The 18,135-nt window shown below is 40.4% G+C and overlaps 1 protein-coding gene across 1 annotated transcript in view; it reads left to right on the top strand.

Moving 5' to 3' along the window:
• LOC134533174 (cubilin) overlaps positions 1-18,135 on the top strand; it is a 343,648-nt gene that overhangs the window by 9,210 nt on the left and 316,303 nt on the right. Inside the window, exons 4-7 of the mRNA XM_063370538.1 lie at positions 289-471; positions 13,129-13,170; positions 13,613-13,753; positions 14,548-14,651. Coding sequence (XP_063226608.1) covers positions 289-471; positions 13,129-13,170; positions 13,613-13,753; positions 14,548-14,651 — 470 coding nt within the window. The remainder of the gene's footprint in view (positions 1-288; positions 472-13,128; positions 13,171-13,612; positions 13,754-14,547; positions 14,652-18,135) is intronic.

The following is an 18,135-nucleotide window of genomic DNA, read 5'->3' as shown; positions in this document are numbered from 1 at the left end:
GACGCAATACAAAGAACGAGGCATTCTCTCTCACCACTTCAAATTAACTAACAAATGCGGAATTTTTTTGAAGCATTTACCAAGCATCCAAACGATTTTAAAAAAAAAAAATAGTAATATGGCAAAATGGTGTCGAAAATTGAGATGGAATCAGGAATACTCCAATTGAACACAATGTTGACAATGGGTTCCACTAGTCCCGGCGGAACAGGCTGTCGCCGAGAGGACGAGACACGCCGATGCAAAGGACAGGGAGTGTGTCGCAGCGCGGGGGGTGACTGTGCGCAGGCGCAGACGGCGGCGGAGACGGTGGAGCGGTTCCGCACCAGCTCGCTGGCCGGCCTGGAGCAGACGGTGCAGGACCTGGCCGCCTCGCTCAACGGGCCGCAGGGCGTGGTGCGCCGCGTGCAGCGCGTCGAGGCGTCCCTGCGCCGCGGCGGGGGCAGAGGGAGGGTACCCGCCTCCGCGCCGGTACCGTTCTTCCCTGACCTGTCTTCACTCCACCGTGTAGGGGTTTCAAACATGCGTCCATGTGCTGTTGGCCAGTCGTGGCTGCGATTGGCGCCATGCTTGCCTAGCCTGAAAGCTGTAGCAAGGTTCAAACCATGCCAACTGCCATCATTCTTGTAGCAGCAAACCACGGTCTGACCACCATCTTTGCCTTGCTGGGTGGATCTTTAGGTTTCACCAGTTTATTAGAAATGAACAAAAACAAGGTGTGATTCCGTCTGAAATATAATTACTCCATACTGAGGAAACTTATAACAGATACAAGAAAATATTAACGTACAGTATTAGTTACATTCTTAAACAGCTCTCAGGTATATTCAAAAAAAATTATTATTGGCCGGCCGTACATGGAATTATCAAAAGTTTCATTTACTAAAAATACATAAACCAATATAAAAAATACAAATATGTTTAAACGATCCCAGGTTATATACTTAAAGTCCAGAAATTATGTTTATATAATTAACTGCATCTGACGACGTAATTTAAAGAAAGTTCAGAAAAGGGTCAAAAGATACAGAAGCACCGGAGGTCGGGGCTTCGTTTCCCGGAGATCACGCGGGAACATGATGCCAGGGCGCCTGTGTGGTGTTGAGGAAGGGAGATGAAAATGCTAATTCGGCGTCCGGCTCTCGGACCCTGTCAGACAGAGGAGTTGACTTCTATTTACAGATGCGTCGCCAGCCAGGAACAGGATCTCGCGAATACGCGGCTGGGCGCGGTCGTTTTCATCATTTCAAAAAAAATTAAAAGAAAAAATAACTATTACATTTTGTACTACGCAGACGGACTAAACTACTTGAAAAATATTATAGGAATAGCATCCCTTATTTAGGCGACTACATAGTCGGTTGCGGCCGGATGGAAGTATTGTAGTGTCTCGTCGACTCGCCGATAATCGCAAAAATGGTCTGTCTGCAGTCGCGACGTGAAGTGTCCCGCGGAGAACCGCGTCTCGTAATTAAAAGTAAATCTTGAATCAAAAGTGGAGGGAAGGGGGCTGGGAGTCCGGACCGAAAGGTCCCGAATTCCCCGAGTGGGCGTCATAAAAAAAACTCTGACTGATGTCTCGAAGTTGGTAGCACTGGCCGACTTTAGCGCTACCTGTTGAGGGATGTCTGAAATATAAAAGAATCGACTCGCCCAAGGCGTCTGCTTTACCAAGGGTTAAAGGGACAGTCAGGTGATACACTCTGGCGGCCTACAGGGTAAGTTGGCTGGGCGGTTAGCGAGTTTGCCGCTAGGTATCGTGTGCGGTCCATCTTGGTACACACATTTTTTATGCAAGGCGTCCTTGGAGACGGTCGCTGTCTGCTGGGGTTTCTGACCTGTCATTGGCCTTAGACGAATTCTTAGAACCGTGAGAAGAGGGGGGTGAACAAAAGTGCAACGACGCTGAGAACAAGCGTCCATGACGTGCTTTTCGAGGAGAGAACCTAATACGTATTCGTGACAGTAAAGGCTATGGTCAGCTCGCCTCTGAGAAATGGTAACAGCTCGTCCAGAGCTGCTGTAGGCGGTTTTAGTCATGAAGTGAAGTAACGTTACAGGCCTGGGACGTGCCTGTAAGCGAGGGAAATGTCAAACTGGCTGCCAGCAAAGTATTAGATCTGCAATATATCAGATACGTCTCTGGGAAAGGTGCTTCAGACTACTGGCACAAAGTTTAACTAAGGGGAGTACACCAGCCTAACAAAGTGTAAATCGCCCTTTAGTAACCAAATTATAGACCAAATAAAATTTCCAAAAATAATTTAAAATTATAGTAAAATTTAAAAAAAAAACGTGTCGAAATACCAAATTTCCGGCACAAAGCTAATTAAAGCGACCCAGGTAAAACCTGCATAGACACAGGGAAAACCTTGGGCCTCCCAGGGCTACCACTGGCCTCTCATTGGCCCAGGCCGAAGTTCCCCGCTGTCTTCCTCCAGTTCCGTTGCGCGCGCAGCATTCCGCAGCTCCGCCAGTTCCGGCCTGCAGTTCGTCTACACTTCGCATCCAGGGCACATCGAGCTCCCCCGCGGTGCCTTCGCCGATGAATCCGCTACCAGCTGCGCGCCGATCAGCATCCAAACTGCCTTTCACCCCGATAGCCGTGATAACGACTCCACCATGCCGGCCAGTGGTCCGCGGACTGCTGTAGGTTATTCACAGTCACTCCAGCGAGATTGCGACTCTCGGGCTGGGATTCCCGTATCCGCCCCCCGCGCGACGCGATCGGTAGCAGATGGCTCTGCCAAGTCTCCCCCAGGCGGCCCACCCCCAGGGCACACCCCGGCCCACAGCCCGCGGGAGATATGCGCGCTCCCCGGGAGACAGCCGACAACGCGACTTGTTTGCTTGAATCCCTGAGTATGTACTCTGAGTACCGCCCGGAGACTCGTGCAGTTTGATATGGAGTGCCCAGTCCACTGGACTTTTACCTCCTGTCTAAGGGATAGAATTTATTAAGTATCATATTAAACTTAATTTTGATTGGCTTCCTAACTTGCTTAAAGTTATTCTAACTGGGAAACCTGATAATCCACCATTCCTTTGGATGAGCCGTTATCTAGCAGCCGATCGTACACAAACACTTATTATAGAAATATCCTGGCTTATATTTATTTGGCTTTGAGATATATATTTTTTAATTTTTGTTGGTTCTTAAGAGTTATTAATTTTGGTTTTGATTTTTTATTTTTAGTTTATTTTTTTTTAAAAAGATTTTTATGTTAATGTCTTGTTTTGGTTTCTGCTTTTTACCAAGTTTGGTAAGTGTGTCCCTGTTTTCGTACTCTAGTGTTTTGGTTTATCCTATAATATTCTTAATTGCTAGATATACATAACATGTTTTCTATGCCTACCCAAACCTAGGTAATAATGCGTCTAGATGGGGCGACAGCGTGACCGCTACGACGCCCACATTTATAACCACTCCCGGGACGGTAGTAAGGTACAACAGACAGGAATTATGGTACGCCAATGTCATATATATAGTATGCAGGGGAGAAATTATCGTACGTCCTCCTAGCTACGCACGTCTCCCCTCCCTTCACCAATTTTCACCTGCATAATTCAAGTTTATGTGTTTTAAGTTACGTCTGTAGTTGTTTTAATTTAATTATTAGTTCAAAGTTTTCTTTCAAATACCAGTTTTTGCATTACATCACTTAACAATAAGTGTCCCTGATTTTAGGGAGCTGTTTCAGATTGAGTGCTGTAAGTGTTACATACTTGGCAGGCGTCAAAGTATTTAGATTTTTATTTTTTTATTATTTCTCGCGAAATCGGTAGGGTATAGGGTAGTAGGTACAGTAAGAAGACCTTTATCGTTAATTTTGCAATGAAGATTAATAATAAGCATTTAAAAACCACATTATTTCTCGGCATCGCCAAAATTCATGTAAAATAAGGATGTTACCCTAAATTATTTCCATTAAATAAATTTACTTCAGCGAAAATATTTTCAATGTTTGTGAAACTTTGTTGAATTAGACATTTCCCAGACATTTGGGGTTCATTCATAAAAGTTTCTTAAATATTAAAAAAAAAAAAGACCGGTTTGGCATAACTTCAAGGCTTATACGAGTTATGGGAAGCGTTTTATAAAATATGTTGTGTAGATATTTTCAACTTACTTTTCGAGATGAACATACAGCCGTAGTTTTTCGGTAAAATTCAAACTCTTACGTAATTAATTTTTTAATGTGTAACATCTTATCTCTCTGTACACGGTATTTGGTAGGAGTGATCGTGAATGGAACGGAAGTCCCATGAAACGGAAATGTGTAACCACGGTGCTGCCATCTGTGGCGGATGGCGCGAACCAAACTCCACAAAGCCAAAGGGAAACTTTAAAGTATTAACACTGTTTAGTGAAATTCAACAAGGTAGGCACCATTTCAATAAAATTCCTTGTCGAAATTCAGGCGTAAATCCGGGGTTTAGTATTAGTAGTATGAAAATTTATGTCTTGGGACAGGGTCCAGGGTGAGGCGCGAGGTGCCGGTCCTCCATCTTTGATTTGTGAAGTCACGGCGGCCATCTTGGATGGTCGTGACCTTGACCTTGAAATTTTACACTTAAAACGTGTCAAAATTCGCCAAAATTGGGCAAAATTTGCCCAAAATTCCTCATTTAAATCTCCAAAAAATCAATTTTTGTGGAAAAAATTCCACCAAAAAATTTCAAAAAATACTGCTATTCAAAAATTTCTCTTTTCGAGGGAAAAATTCCCGTTTTGAGGGAAAAATTCCCGTTTTTAGTCCTTAAAAATCCGTGCATCCATATCTACAGCCTCCGATAAGCCTCTGACGTCATCATGGAATATGTCATTCTGGATTATGACGTCACCGTTGCAATTATCGTTACGGTCGCCATCTTTAAAAACTTTATTATCCGATTTTAATGAAAAAAATTTTAAAATTTATAAAAAAATTAAATAATAAAATTTTAATAAAAATATTTAAAAAAAACAGACTTTTATGACACGGAGCTCGGAGTCCTCGGTTCGAACCCGACGAGAACAAAAAAATAAAAATGGAGGCTGATCCTTCCCCCGTGGTGGCTGCTGGCAGACTGACCCCCACCACTTATGTCAAATTATATATATATAACGTCATCTAGTATAACGTCATGTCCGCCATCTTGTCGTCGTTTGCAGGAAGCGATCATCATTGTATCGTCGGCTAGAGTGCGCTGACGCCATGTTAGTGTAATTCTTACCCGCTAGAGTGCAGTAATAATTTATTATTACTAAGGTAACCGCGATCTTGAAATGTGAGCGCCATCTTGAAAATCCGAAATTTTTATGCTAGAAATGCGGGAACAATTTCAAAATTCATTAAATAAATTGACAATAAATATTCGGATCGATTCGATCGATTCCCGTCCTTGGTTCGATCCTTGATCGATGCAATAATATCTAATTGTATGGAAAAAAATAATAATTTCAATAATCAATGTTCAAAACTCATTAAATAAATTGTCAATAAATGTAATGATTGATTAGATCGAATAAGGTCCTTGGTTCGACCCCTGGTCGATACAAAACAACTTTAATTTTAAAAAATACCACAAAAGCGACAGGTTTAAGAAATTAAAACACCGCAAGTTCTTTTAAAAATTTTATTACATAAACTTAACACAACTACAAGTTAAAAAAAACACAGACAAAGTACTTAAGTCTTGTGGATTTCTCGATTCAAACAGTCTTCTTATTGTACGGACTAAGCCTTTTACATGACTTTAAATGTCTATCCGATCCGTTCATCACCGCAGCCAGAGACGGACTGAAGTTCATATCACTTATATAGTCTCATTAGCCAGTACAACACATGAGTCAAATCAATAACCATGTTCATTATACTTCTCGGAGAATTTTTTATAATGACGATGTAAGCTATCGAGACGTGAAATTAGTTTATTGCACTTATTGCACTGAAATTGTATTCTTTGAACATTATTAGAACAACCGCTTCTTTCATGTCTGCGAGCATTTGAGGTGATAGTAAATGATGCACCACAGTATTTGCACTGATGCGAAGTACGCTCTTCAGTAATTGAAGTATTCAATGCTGATGAAACTTCAGCTGATGGTGGAACTGCACATATCGAAGTCTCCTCCAGTGTTGTCATCGGCGTTGCCATCGGGATCTGCTCCAACATCGTCGAAGCTGACGTCATGTTTCCCGTAGTCGATGGTACATCCTCCATCGAGTTAGTCGTTAAAGTCGGTAAAGATGCCATTGAAGTCTCAAGAACAGGCAATTACACGACTTATGCACCAGAAGAAACAAACTAGGTGATCCGTACACCGTCGACGGCAGTAACAAACTGAGCGTCCTGCTGTCTAGGACTCGTTTATATACATGCACCGGTTGGAAATATACACTAGTCAAATCAAGAACAATTTACTAAAATACTAGAGTCAAAACAACATTAAAAATAGAAGCACCATCAACAAAAAGGAAGCACATTTGGAAGCACCATCAACAAAAAGGAAGCACATTTGGAAGCACCATCATCAAAAAGGCAGCATATTTGGAAGAACCGACAACGAAAAGGCAGCACATTTGGAAGCACCGACAACGAATAGGCAACACCATCAACGAAAAAGCAGCACATTTTGAAGCACCGACAACGAAAAGGCAACACTTTTGGAAGCACCGTCAACGAAAAGGCAGCACCGACAACGAAAAAAGGCAGCACCGCCATCGAAAAGGCAGCAAATTTGGAAGCACCGACAACGAAAAGGCAGCACCTCCATCGAAAAGGCAGCACATTTGGAAGCACCGACAACGAAAAGGCAGCACATTTCGAAGCACCGACAACGAAAAAAGGCAGCACCGTCATTGAAAAGGCAGCACATTTGGAAGCACCGTCAACAAAAAGGAAGCACATTTGGAAGCACCGACAACAAAAAGGCAGCACATTTGGAAGCACCGACAACGAAAAGGCAGCACATTTGGAAGCACCATCAAGGAAAAGGCAGCACCATCAACGAAGAGGAAGCACATTTGAAAGCACAAGTCACGAGAACTAAGTCTTAGTTAGAAATCAGAATACAAAAAAAAAATCATTAATTTTTATAATTACAATTATTTATTTCTTTACATTATACAAATGCAAGTAAAACAAGCCATTATTGTATGTAGCCAGTTTTACTCAGTTCTTTAAGTATGAAGGATATTTCTTTGATGCACGAATAGTTTCCTGCACAAAGCGAACCATGTAGAAGTCTTAGCCGCTCAACCAATGTGTTTGGATCTTTCCATGATGTGTAATCAATCTCTTCTACCACCATCTTACTTGCTTGGTTATTATAAATATTATGTCCTCTGGTGTCTTCGATTTTAACACCAACCTCAGGGTAACTTTCATTATCGAGACAATGATAATCACAAGCTTGATCATATTTATTTAATATATCACGACGTTTCCATCGTTTTGGTCTCAGGACACCGACACATTCTTCGATCTTGGCAGCTTTAGGTGCTTCATCACAGTCTATGTCTTTGTCAACAGCCTCAGAGTCACTGTAAAAATCACCGTAGAAGGCATAGTCTTCGCCCTGATTACCGTAAGAATTCGATGTTGATGATGTCGTAGTGTCTTCCTCGTCTTCATGCTTCCTTTTTAGGAGTCCATAATTTTTACAAAGTAGGAAATATCTACTTGAATTCGGCTGGTATATAGTCTCACTTTTCACGTTAAGGATTCTTCTATTGTCTTCATTCTTCCATAAATCATCAACCACCTTCAATTTAAGTTCTTTGTCGAGATCGGAAGAACTAGGAACATTATTATCGTAATGCAGATCACTCTTCCTTAGCCTCTTCTGGCTTGTACTAGAACCCTAACTTTGCACGTCAATGAGAAGTTCACAAGCTAGCAAAATTGGTTTGTATTTTTTTTGTTTTTATTTTTTTTTTATTATTATTATTTTTTTTTTTTTGTAATTTTATGATATCACAGAAAACTTGTAGTGGTTTTTTCCGTGTGCTCCCGATTATTCTTGTCAATATTATGGTGGTTTTCTCTGTGTGCTCCCGATTATTCTTGACAATATTTTTTATGGTTTTCTCCGAGTGCTTCTGATTATTCCTGACTAGACATTTGATGGTTTTCTCCGGACGCTGTATCGAAAGAACATAGGTGTAAGTTTTGCAGCAAAGAATTTATCTTGAGAAAGAATGGAAGACAACACGAGAAGTATGACTGTGTTAAAAATCCACTACGCAATATGATAAGTTGTGTTCGATGTAGCAAGTCGTTTACGCGGAGAGAGAGCTTAAAAAGACATGGCAGAACTTGTAACGTCAAGCCTGCGTACAAGCTAGAGGACAACGATGAATCTACTAGGCTAAGGAAGAGTGATCTGCATTACGATAATAATGTTCCTAGCTCTTCCGAACTCGACAAAGAACTTAAATTGAAGGAGGTTGATGATTTATGGAAGAATGAAGACAATGGAAGAATCCTTAACGTGAAAAGTGAGACTATATTCCAGCCGAATTCAAGTAGATATTTCCTACTTTGTAAAAATTATGGACTCCTAAAATGGAAGCATGAAGACGAGGAAGACACTACATCATCAACATCGAATTCTAACGATAATCAGGGCGAATACTATGCCTTCTACGGTGATTGTTACAGTGACTCTGAGGCTGTTGACAAAGACATAGACTGTGATGAAGCACCTAAAGCTGCCAAGATCGAAGAATGTGTCGGTGTCCTGAGACCGAAACGATGGAAACGTCGTGATATATTAAATAAATATGATCAAGCTTGTGATGATCACTGTCTCGATAATGAAAGTTACCCTGAGGTTGGTGTTAAAATCGAAGACACCAGAGATCATAATATTTATAATAACCAAGCAAGTAAGATGGTGGTAGAAGAGATTGATTACACATCATGGAAAGATCCAAACACATTGGTTGAGCGGCTAAGACTTCTACATGGTTCGCTTTGTGCAGGAAACTATTTGTGCATCAAAGAAATATCCTTCATACTCAAAGAACTGAGGAAAGCTGGCTACATACAATAATGGCTTGTTTTACTTGTATTTGTATAATGTAAAGAAATAAATAATTGTAATTAAAAAATTAAATGTTTTTTTTTCTTTTATTCAGATTTCTAAGACTTAGTTCCGTGACTTGTGCTTTCAAATGTGCTTCCTCTTCTATGATGGTGCTGCCTTTTCGTTGATGGTGCTGCCTTTTCGTTGATAATGCTGCCTTTTTGATGTCGGTGCTTCAGAATGTGCTGCCTTTTTCGTTGACAGTGCTGCCTTTTCGTTGTTGGTGCTTCCAAATGTGCTGCCTTTTCGTTGTCGGTGCTTCCAAATGTGCTGCCTTTTCGTTGTCGGTGCTTCCAAATGTGCTTCCTTTTTGTTGACGGTGCTTCCAAATGTGCTGCCTTTTCGATGGCGGTGCTGCCTTTTTTCGTTGTCGGTGCTTCCAAATGTGCTGCGTTTTCGATGGCGGTACTGCCTTTTCGTTGTCGGTGCTTCCAAATGTGCTGCCTTTTCGATGGCGGTGCTGCCTTTTCGTTGTCGGTGCTTCCAAATGTGCTGCCTTTTCGATGGCGGTGCTGCCTTTTTTCGTTGTCGGTGCTGCCTTTTCGTTGACGGTGCTTCCAAATGTGCTGCCTTTTCGTTGTCGGTGCTTCCAAATGTGCTGCCTTTTCATTGTCGGTGCTTCGAAATGTGCTGCTTTTTCGTTGATGGTGTTGCCTTTTCGTTGTCGGTGCTTCCAAATGTGCTGCCTTTTCGTTGTTGGTGCTTCCAAATGTGCTGCCTTTTTGATGATGGTGCTTCCTAATGTGCTTCCTTTTTGTTGATAGTGCTTCCAAATGTGCTTCCTTTTTGTTGATGGTGCTTCTATTTTTAATGTTATTTTGACTCTAGTATTTTAGTAAATTGTTCTTGATTTGACTAGCGTATTATTCCAACCGGTGCATGTTTATAAACGAGTCCTAGACAGCAGGACGCTCAGTTTGTTACTGCCGTCGACGGTGTACGGATCACCTAGTTTGTTTCTTCTGCTGCATAAGTCGTGTAATTGCCTGTTCTTGAGACCTCGATGGCATCTTTACCGACTTTAACGACGAACTCGATGGAGGATGTACCATCGACTACGGGAACCATGACGTCAGCGTCGACGATTTTGGAGCAGATCCCGTTGGCAACGCCGATGACAACACTGGAGGAGACTTCGATATGTGCAGTTCCACCATCAGCTGAAGTTTCATCAGCATTGAATACTTCAATTAGTGAAGAGCGTACTTCGCATCAGTGCAAATACTGTGGTGCATTATTTACTATCACCGCAAATGCTCGCAGACATGAAAGAAGCGGTTGTTCTAATAATGTTCAAAGAATACAATTTCAGTGCAATAAGTGCAATAAACTAATTTCACGTCTCGATAGCTTACATCGTCATTATAAAAAATGCTCCGAGAAGTATAATGAACATGGTTATTGATTTGACTCATGTGTTGTACTGGCTAATGAGACTATATAAGTGATATGAACTTCAGTCCGTCTCTGGCTGCGGTGATGAACGGATCGGATAGACATTTAAAGTCATGTAAAAGGCTTAGTCCGTACAATAAGAAGACTGTTTGAATCGAGAAATCCACAAGACTTAAGTACTTTGTCTGTGTTTTTTTTAACTTGTAGTTGTGTTAAGTTTATGTAATAAAATTTTTAAAAGAACTTGCGGTGTTTTAATTTCTTAAACCTGTCGCTTTTGTGGTATTTTTTAAAATTAAAGTTGTTTTGTATCGACCAGGGGTCGAACCAAGGACCTTATTCGATCTAATCAATCATTACATTTATTGACAATTTATTTAATGAGTTTTGAACATTGATTATTGAAATTATTATTTTTTTCCATACAATTAGATATTATTGCATCGATCAAGGATCGAACCAAGGACGGGAATCGATCGAATCGATCCGAATATTTATTGTCAATTTATTTAATGAATTTTGAAATTGTTCCCGCATTTCTAGCATAAAAATTTCGGATTTTCAAGATGGCGCTCACATTTCAAGATCGCGGTTACCTTAGTAATAATAAATTATTACTGCACTCTAGCGGGTAAGAATTACACTAACATGGCGTCAGCGCACTCTAGCCGACGATACAATGATGATCGCTTCCAGCAAACGACGACAAGATGGCGGACATGACGTTATACTAGATGACGTTACATAAGTGGTGGGGGTCAGTCTGCCAGCAGCCACCACGGGGGAAGGATCAGTCTCCATTTTTATTTTTTGCTCTCGTCGGGTTCGAACCGAGGACTCCGAACTCCGTGTCAAAAAAGTCTGTTTTTTTTAAATATTTTTATTAAAATTTTATTACTTAATTTTTTTATAAATTTTAAAAATTTTTTCATTAAAATCGGATAATAAAGTTTTTAAAGATGGCGACCGTAACGATAATTGCAACGGTGACGTCATAATCCAGAATGGCATATTCCATGATGACATCACAGGCTTATCGGAGGCTGTAGACATGGATGCTTATGCCTCTATATGGACATTTCTAGCCGCTCGGATTTTTAAGGACTAAAAACGGAAAAATTTCCTTCAAAACGGGAATTTTTCCTTCGAAAAGAGAAATTTTTTGATATTTTTTGGCGGAATTTTTTTCCACAAAAATGGAATTTTTGGCGATTTTTGAGGAATTTTGGGCAAATTTTGACACGTTTTGAGGGTAAAATTTCAAGGTCAAGGTCAAAGGTCAAGGTCACGATCATCTAAGATGGCCGCCGTGACGTCACAAATCAAAGATGTAGGGCCGGCACCTCGCACCTCACCCTGGACCCTGTCCCAGGACGTACATTTACATACTACTAGTATTTTTTTTTTTAAATATATTTTGCTTTTTTCGGGGCCGTTTTATTATATAGTTTAAACATTTCGGTAAGCTTATGAAATGATTCTAAGGTCAACGTAGCTGCTCTGGCAGCGAAGTCTAGCGACGGGTGCGGAAATTACTTGTAATTCGCGTCCAGAAATATAGTTGAAACCATTATTTTCGTACATTTATCACTCTCGGCATTATTAATTTTAAAGAATTCTACTTAATTTTTTGTGCCCAATTCTCGTATTATAATTTTATTTGGAACACGAGAACACGCGAATTTGATCGTTACCGAGGTTAGATGTCATACATCCCTGGTCAGGGCCGTAACTAGGGGGGGGGGGGGGGGGGGGCAAGCGGGGCATACGCCCCGGGCGCAAAGCTGTGGGGGCGCCGAAATAGCTTGCATTGTAATTCCTACTAGTGGGTTCATGCATGGAAGTTACAGTAGCACAGAAACTGTTTCATGTAGGTACCGAAAATGCTTAAATAGCACCATTTTTCCGTGGGAGGGCCGGCCCCCAGACCCCCCGCTTTATTGGTGTGGTATGTGCAAAAAAAGAGGGGGGGGGGGCGCACGAATCCATTCATGCCCCGGGTGCCAGAGACTCTAGTTGCTGCCCTGTCCCTGGTAAGTACCTATTTGAAAACTAGCTCAATTTGTTTTTCAAGAAAAGGTATATAATTTTTAATATTTTAATTCAAAAGCGTCATTCGCTTTTGTTGCCCGATAGTTTAATAGGGGACACATCATGCATGTAATAAAAGTAACACCGTGGCCAATACGCACAGCGCCTTCTTCTTAAAATGTTTTTGGAACCCTTTTTGAATACAGAAAGCAGGAACGTAAGCAGCGAAACTCAAGAAATAGAAAATTGAACGATACTTTCGTGTTTTGCGAAGTTTTTAAACCCGACCTTAACCAGACAGAGTCCTTTTTTTTACTAAAAGTCACAAATTTATGATGAAATGCCTTAAATTAATTTATTTTTCAACAAAATTGTGATCATATACAAAACCTGTTGATTCCTTGGCGAGTCTACTTTCTGATACCCTTTTAATTTTTCACACAACGTTTTAGCTGGTTAAACAGTCTATATTCTCCTGTTATTCTTAGATAAAGGCTGTAAAAAGATTGGAGTACTTGGCTAGCTACTTAGACCAGCTTATAGCTTGCATGATCAAAATATATTATCATACATAAGTGAATAAATATCAACACAGTTAACATGTTTTGAATTTTTTTTTGTTTCAGGGTGCAACACAGCAATTTCGTTTAAATGCTGTTACTCGACGTGTAAGCATCCTCCTATATGATGTGCTCATTACTTATAAGTCAATTAATATTGGGATTCTAAAAAATTAATATCATTTATCTAATTTGTAATTTATTTTTGTCACCCGTCAATGTTTTAATATACCTATAGAAAAACACAACATTAATAAAGATAAGTGTATGGGTATCACGGTTTTAATAATGTAATTATTAATAACAAATTATCTATTGAAATAATTGCTATCTAAATAACTCAAACCTGAGAAAAATACGTTAGTTGGAAGAAACTATTTTTGAGAGCTGATGGTGGTCCAAGTGTGGCTGTAGGAACGTATATACACTACTGCCACAGTTCATTGACGGGGTTTTACCTGGAGTACGGCGCTTATGGCTGTGCTCTCAACATAACATGACATAACATAAGGTAACGGGTGAGCATGAGGAGCGTGGGTGCGGCTTGCAGGTGACCAACTTGGAGAGGCAGGTCCGGCAGATCGTGCAGACTCTCGCCAGGGACGAGTGCAGCAGCAACCCGTGCCAGAATGGCGGCAGCTGCGAGGACTCCTACAACAAGTTCATCTGCAGGTGTCCTCCCGGCTGGGAGGTGAGTGGCTGCCCCTGCCGCTGCCAGGGGTTCGAGGTCTTCCCGTTCGTCGAAGTCACCTCTCGCTCTTCTCACTGTCGCTCGTCTGTTTACCCATTCATCTCGTTTGTACGTGTTGGGGACACCGCCTTGGCTTACACTCAATCACAGATTTTAAAAATATATGTATTACTTCTACATAAAACCCTCAATATTAAGTAGAATACCAAAAAACTTAAAAAAATTACTAAACTAAGGAAATAGCTCGGAAAAATATACAATTATTTATTCAATACGTGCTCTAAAATTGTAGTCAGATTTATTATGTTATCAAATAAAAATTTAAAGTAAATATAAAAACTAAAACTATAATTTATAAAAAAACTAACGTAAACTACATACTGTTAATTTAATAACTAAAAATAAGTATGTTTTCTGCACGCCTATTAACCAGTTTTTAATGTTTTTATTATATTACAAAATTATTATTGTGGGTTCGTATTCAAAGTAAGTTTGATTTGTATCCGTACATTTAAGAATTAAATAGTAGTTCATGAAGAACCCCTTAGATAATTTGTAACCATCGTTCTTCTTAAATTTAAAGTGAAATTTTTTTACAGTGTAGATTCATATTTTGGTAATACAGCTTTTCATCACAACTACATTCTAATTCATTTTTTTATTTTATTTTAATATTTTATGTTTATCTACAACTGGAAACGCAATAAGAAACAATTATCAGAGTTTGTTAATATAAGTTTTTATATTGTTATGTGTAGCTATGTATAACACCGTGATTCCCTTTGTGGTCGCAGGGGCCACGTTGTGAGATGGACGTGAACGAGTGCGCGCGGTTTTTTGGGACAGATCTCGGCTGTCAGAATGGAGCTACCTGCACGAACCGACCAGGATCTTTTGAGTAAGTAGTTCAACCAGCTCTGCAATGTATCATAGTTCCTCCTGGCACTGGGTTCTGGGTGTGGATTGATGGTTGTCTACCGCCATCTTGGATTGTGTCATCACGGCTTCTATCCTAGTGTCCAAAATACCTCAAAAAGTCCTCTAGATTATCAAAAATTCCCAAAAATGTACCTATTTCGAAGGAAAAAAATTACCTTTTCAGGGGACAGAAATGTTGAAGGCTTGAAATGTCCCCAAAGAGGCTTAAATTCCCCATGGACCAGCATACAGTAAGTCTCTAGAGGGGACCTTTGACATTGACCTTGGCTTTTAAACTGGACCTTAACCCCGTCCACCATCTTGAATTCAGCCATCTTGTCATCGAGCTCTCCACTCTCAAACGTTGCATTTTTCGTTACGGTAGAACATTCCACTATTTTTGATTCCGCAATTTTGAATTATGTCGTCACGTCCGCCATTTTTAATGACGACGTCATCATTGCAATTTTGCAATCATTATCGAAAAAATCAGAAACGATTTTAAAATTTGTAAAAAATTAATTTAATAAAATATTAATAAATTCTTATTTCATGGAGTACCTGCTCGGTTCGAACACGGCGCGGTCAAAATAATATAAAAAATGTAGACGGACCCTCTCTTTGTGGTGGTAGCTGGCGTACTGACCCCCACGACTAATATCAAGGAATATATTATTACAACCAGTATGACATCACGTCCGCCATTTTGGCCGCTATCTTAAAAATCTGTAAATATTGAGCTAGTAATTCGGAAAAAATTCCAAAATTCATAAATAAAAAAAGCAGTTAATTTACTGATTGATTTGATTGATTCCTGTCTTTGGTTCGATCCTTGTTCGATGAAAATATATACATTTATGTTAAATATATGCATTTAATTAAATATGTCACCAATTTATATATAAAAAAGTTATATGTACGACAAATAAAACATAAAATTTACAAATAAACAATTAATTACGTAAATTCTACAAGTACCTACCAACACAATCAAATAACTAGAGTTTCTCGATTACTGCAATATTCTTAGAAGGTGAAGCGAATCCTTTGCATGCGTTGGCATGTTTATTCAGGGCAGTTCTGCATCGTTCTCCGAACCACCACCATTCATGTCCAGACTACCGACTTGACGATGCACAATTAAATAAAAGGACATACACTGGACACTCATTCATAAGAAAAAGGAAGCACATTTGGAAGCACTCATTTTAAAAAAACCACAAAATAAACACCGCTCATTCTCCTTCAAAGACGCAGTTTCAATATTGGCGGAAAGGTGTGCAGCTGTTACTGAAACACAATGAATAAACTTCTTCTCGCGTTATGAATGTGGTTCTTCAGAAAAGGAATCCTGATGGGGGACGCACCACAACGCCGAAATACCACAACGCCGAACGTACAGTAACGCCGAAAACCATAACGCCGAAATGCCAAATTGACCACAACGCCGACAGCTAGAAAACTGCTGTGTACCACAACGCCGAATTACCACAACGCCGAAATACATTAACCTCGAAAAATGTCATTGCAGGACTGCCACAAAGGTTAGGTTAGGTAAGGTTAGCGCACAAATTCATTCAGTTGTTTTTCATTTTGCACCTGTGGACCCCTCCCCGCAGCAACATTTTTCGGCGTTTCTGTATTTCGGCGTTGTGGTACACAGAAGGTTTCTAGCTGTCGGCGTTGTGGTCAATTTGGCATTTCGGCGTTATGGTTTTCGGCGTTATTGTACGTTCGGCGTTGTGGAATTTCGGCGTTGAGGTAACGACCCATCCTGATGTGCCCACCCTGCATATCCATAACTACTTCCTGTACGACGATGATGAGTCGTTTATCCCGTATCTGGGTGTCGTGAGCACAGCCATGACTATGGTTTCACAAGACTGGGTGATTCCACGCTGGCTCGCCCTTGTCGTACGTGGGGTGAGGGTGAACGGGACCTCCCAAGCACCCGGTCCTGGACCCAGGGAGAAGGTTTGGAAATACCCTCCCGGTCGGGAATCGAACCCAGGCCCCTTGGCACACCAGCCACTACACCAAGTGGGCGGACGTAACTTTATGTATAAATATTTTTAATCTCTTTAATATAGCAAGTTTGGACCAGTCTTCTTTACGACCACGTATTAGCAGGGACGGATCTAGGCTTTCCTTCACCTGGGGCAGAAATCGTGTCTAGCTTCCCTCTTCTCTCCCCCCCCCCCCGACCCAAACCTCATTACCAAATGCAATAAACGTACCAGGCATAATTTATTTCACGTTAGTTCACATTATAAGTACTTACTTAAATTGTAAGTGTAAAGTTTAACAAACCCCTTGTACTTACCAGTGTTTAAGTGTAATTTATTTACGTGGCTACTGTATTATTTATAGCGCAGTCATATATACACCCGAAATATATATATATATATGATTTCCTATTGGATGATTCCTTACTGTGGAACCTCACCTTCTTTGGAGGGGAGCCGTGTATACTGCTAGCTGATAGTTGCCAGCCCACAGTCGTAGAAGGTAGTGTCCAAACAATAATTGTGATCGATCATCAAATCAATGCAAAGGTATACACATTTGCAGTCTACCTTGCGACCGAAAGAATTTGCAAAATTTCTGGGTCTCTAGCAATAATGTAGTGTTCAAAATATTGTAAAATTATTCTTTTACTCGCCATTTACTTAAGATTTTTGATATGTAACATCTTAGCTCTCGGTATACGACAACTGGGAGAAGTAATTTTGGGACCGTAACGGAAGTCGCATGGGACGTAAATGTGTAACCACGGTGCTGCCAACTGTGGCGGATGGCGCAAACCAAAATTCACAAAACCAAAGATAAACTTTATAGTATCAACGGTTTAATGAATTTTTACAGGGTGGGCAATATTTTAATCAAATTTATTGTCGAAAATAAGTGCAAAGCTGGGGTTTAGTATTATTTTTTTAAGTCTTTTTCGCTTTTACCCGAGCCGTTTCATTATATAGTTTAACATTTCGTCCTGCTAATCAAACGTTTCAATAGCCGACGTAGCTGCTCCGGCAGCGAATTCTAACGGTGGGTTCAAATATATACTACGTGAGATTGCGTATATATTTATCGCGATCGGCATTATTTTAAAGTATTCAAAGTTAAATTTCAGTGGCGTGAGTTTCGTATCATAAGTGTATTTGCAACGTGAGAACACACGAATTCGGCTCGTTACCGAGGTCGGATGCTACACGTCTCTGGCGAGAGCCGAGAGACTCGCTCGCGGCACGTGGGCCACCTGACTGACGGCAAGCCATAGATGCACATAAAGTTCTGCCATTCCCGATTACACCCGAACAATTCATCTTCGGCCAACCTCGGGTTTATTTATATATATATATATTTATATTTCTCTGTTTATTTTAATGTAGCTATACTAACCTAACTAACCGTCCATGGTGCTTTAAAGTGTTTTAATGTAGCTAACCTAACCGACCACTTTTAAA

Source organism: Bacillus rossius, chromosome 6 (genome assembly GCF_032445375.1).
Source record: "Bacillus rossius redtenbacheri isolate Brsri chromosome 6, Brsri_v3, whole genome shotgun sequence".
Classification (NCBI taxonomy): domain Eukaryota; kingdom Metazoa; phylum Arthropoda; class Insecta; order Phasmatodea; family Bacillidae; genus Bacillus; species Bacillus rossius.
The sequence above is the reverse complement of the archived record's forward strand: the minus strand, read 5'-3'. Positions and strand labels throughout refer to the sequence as shown.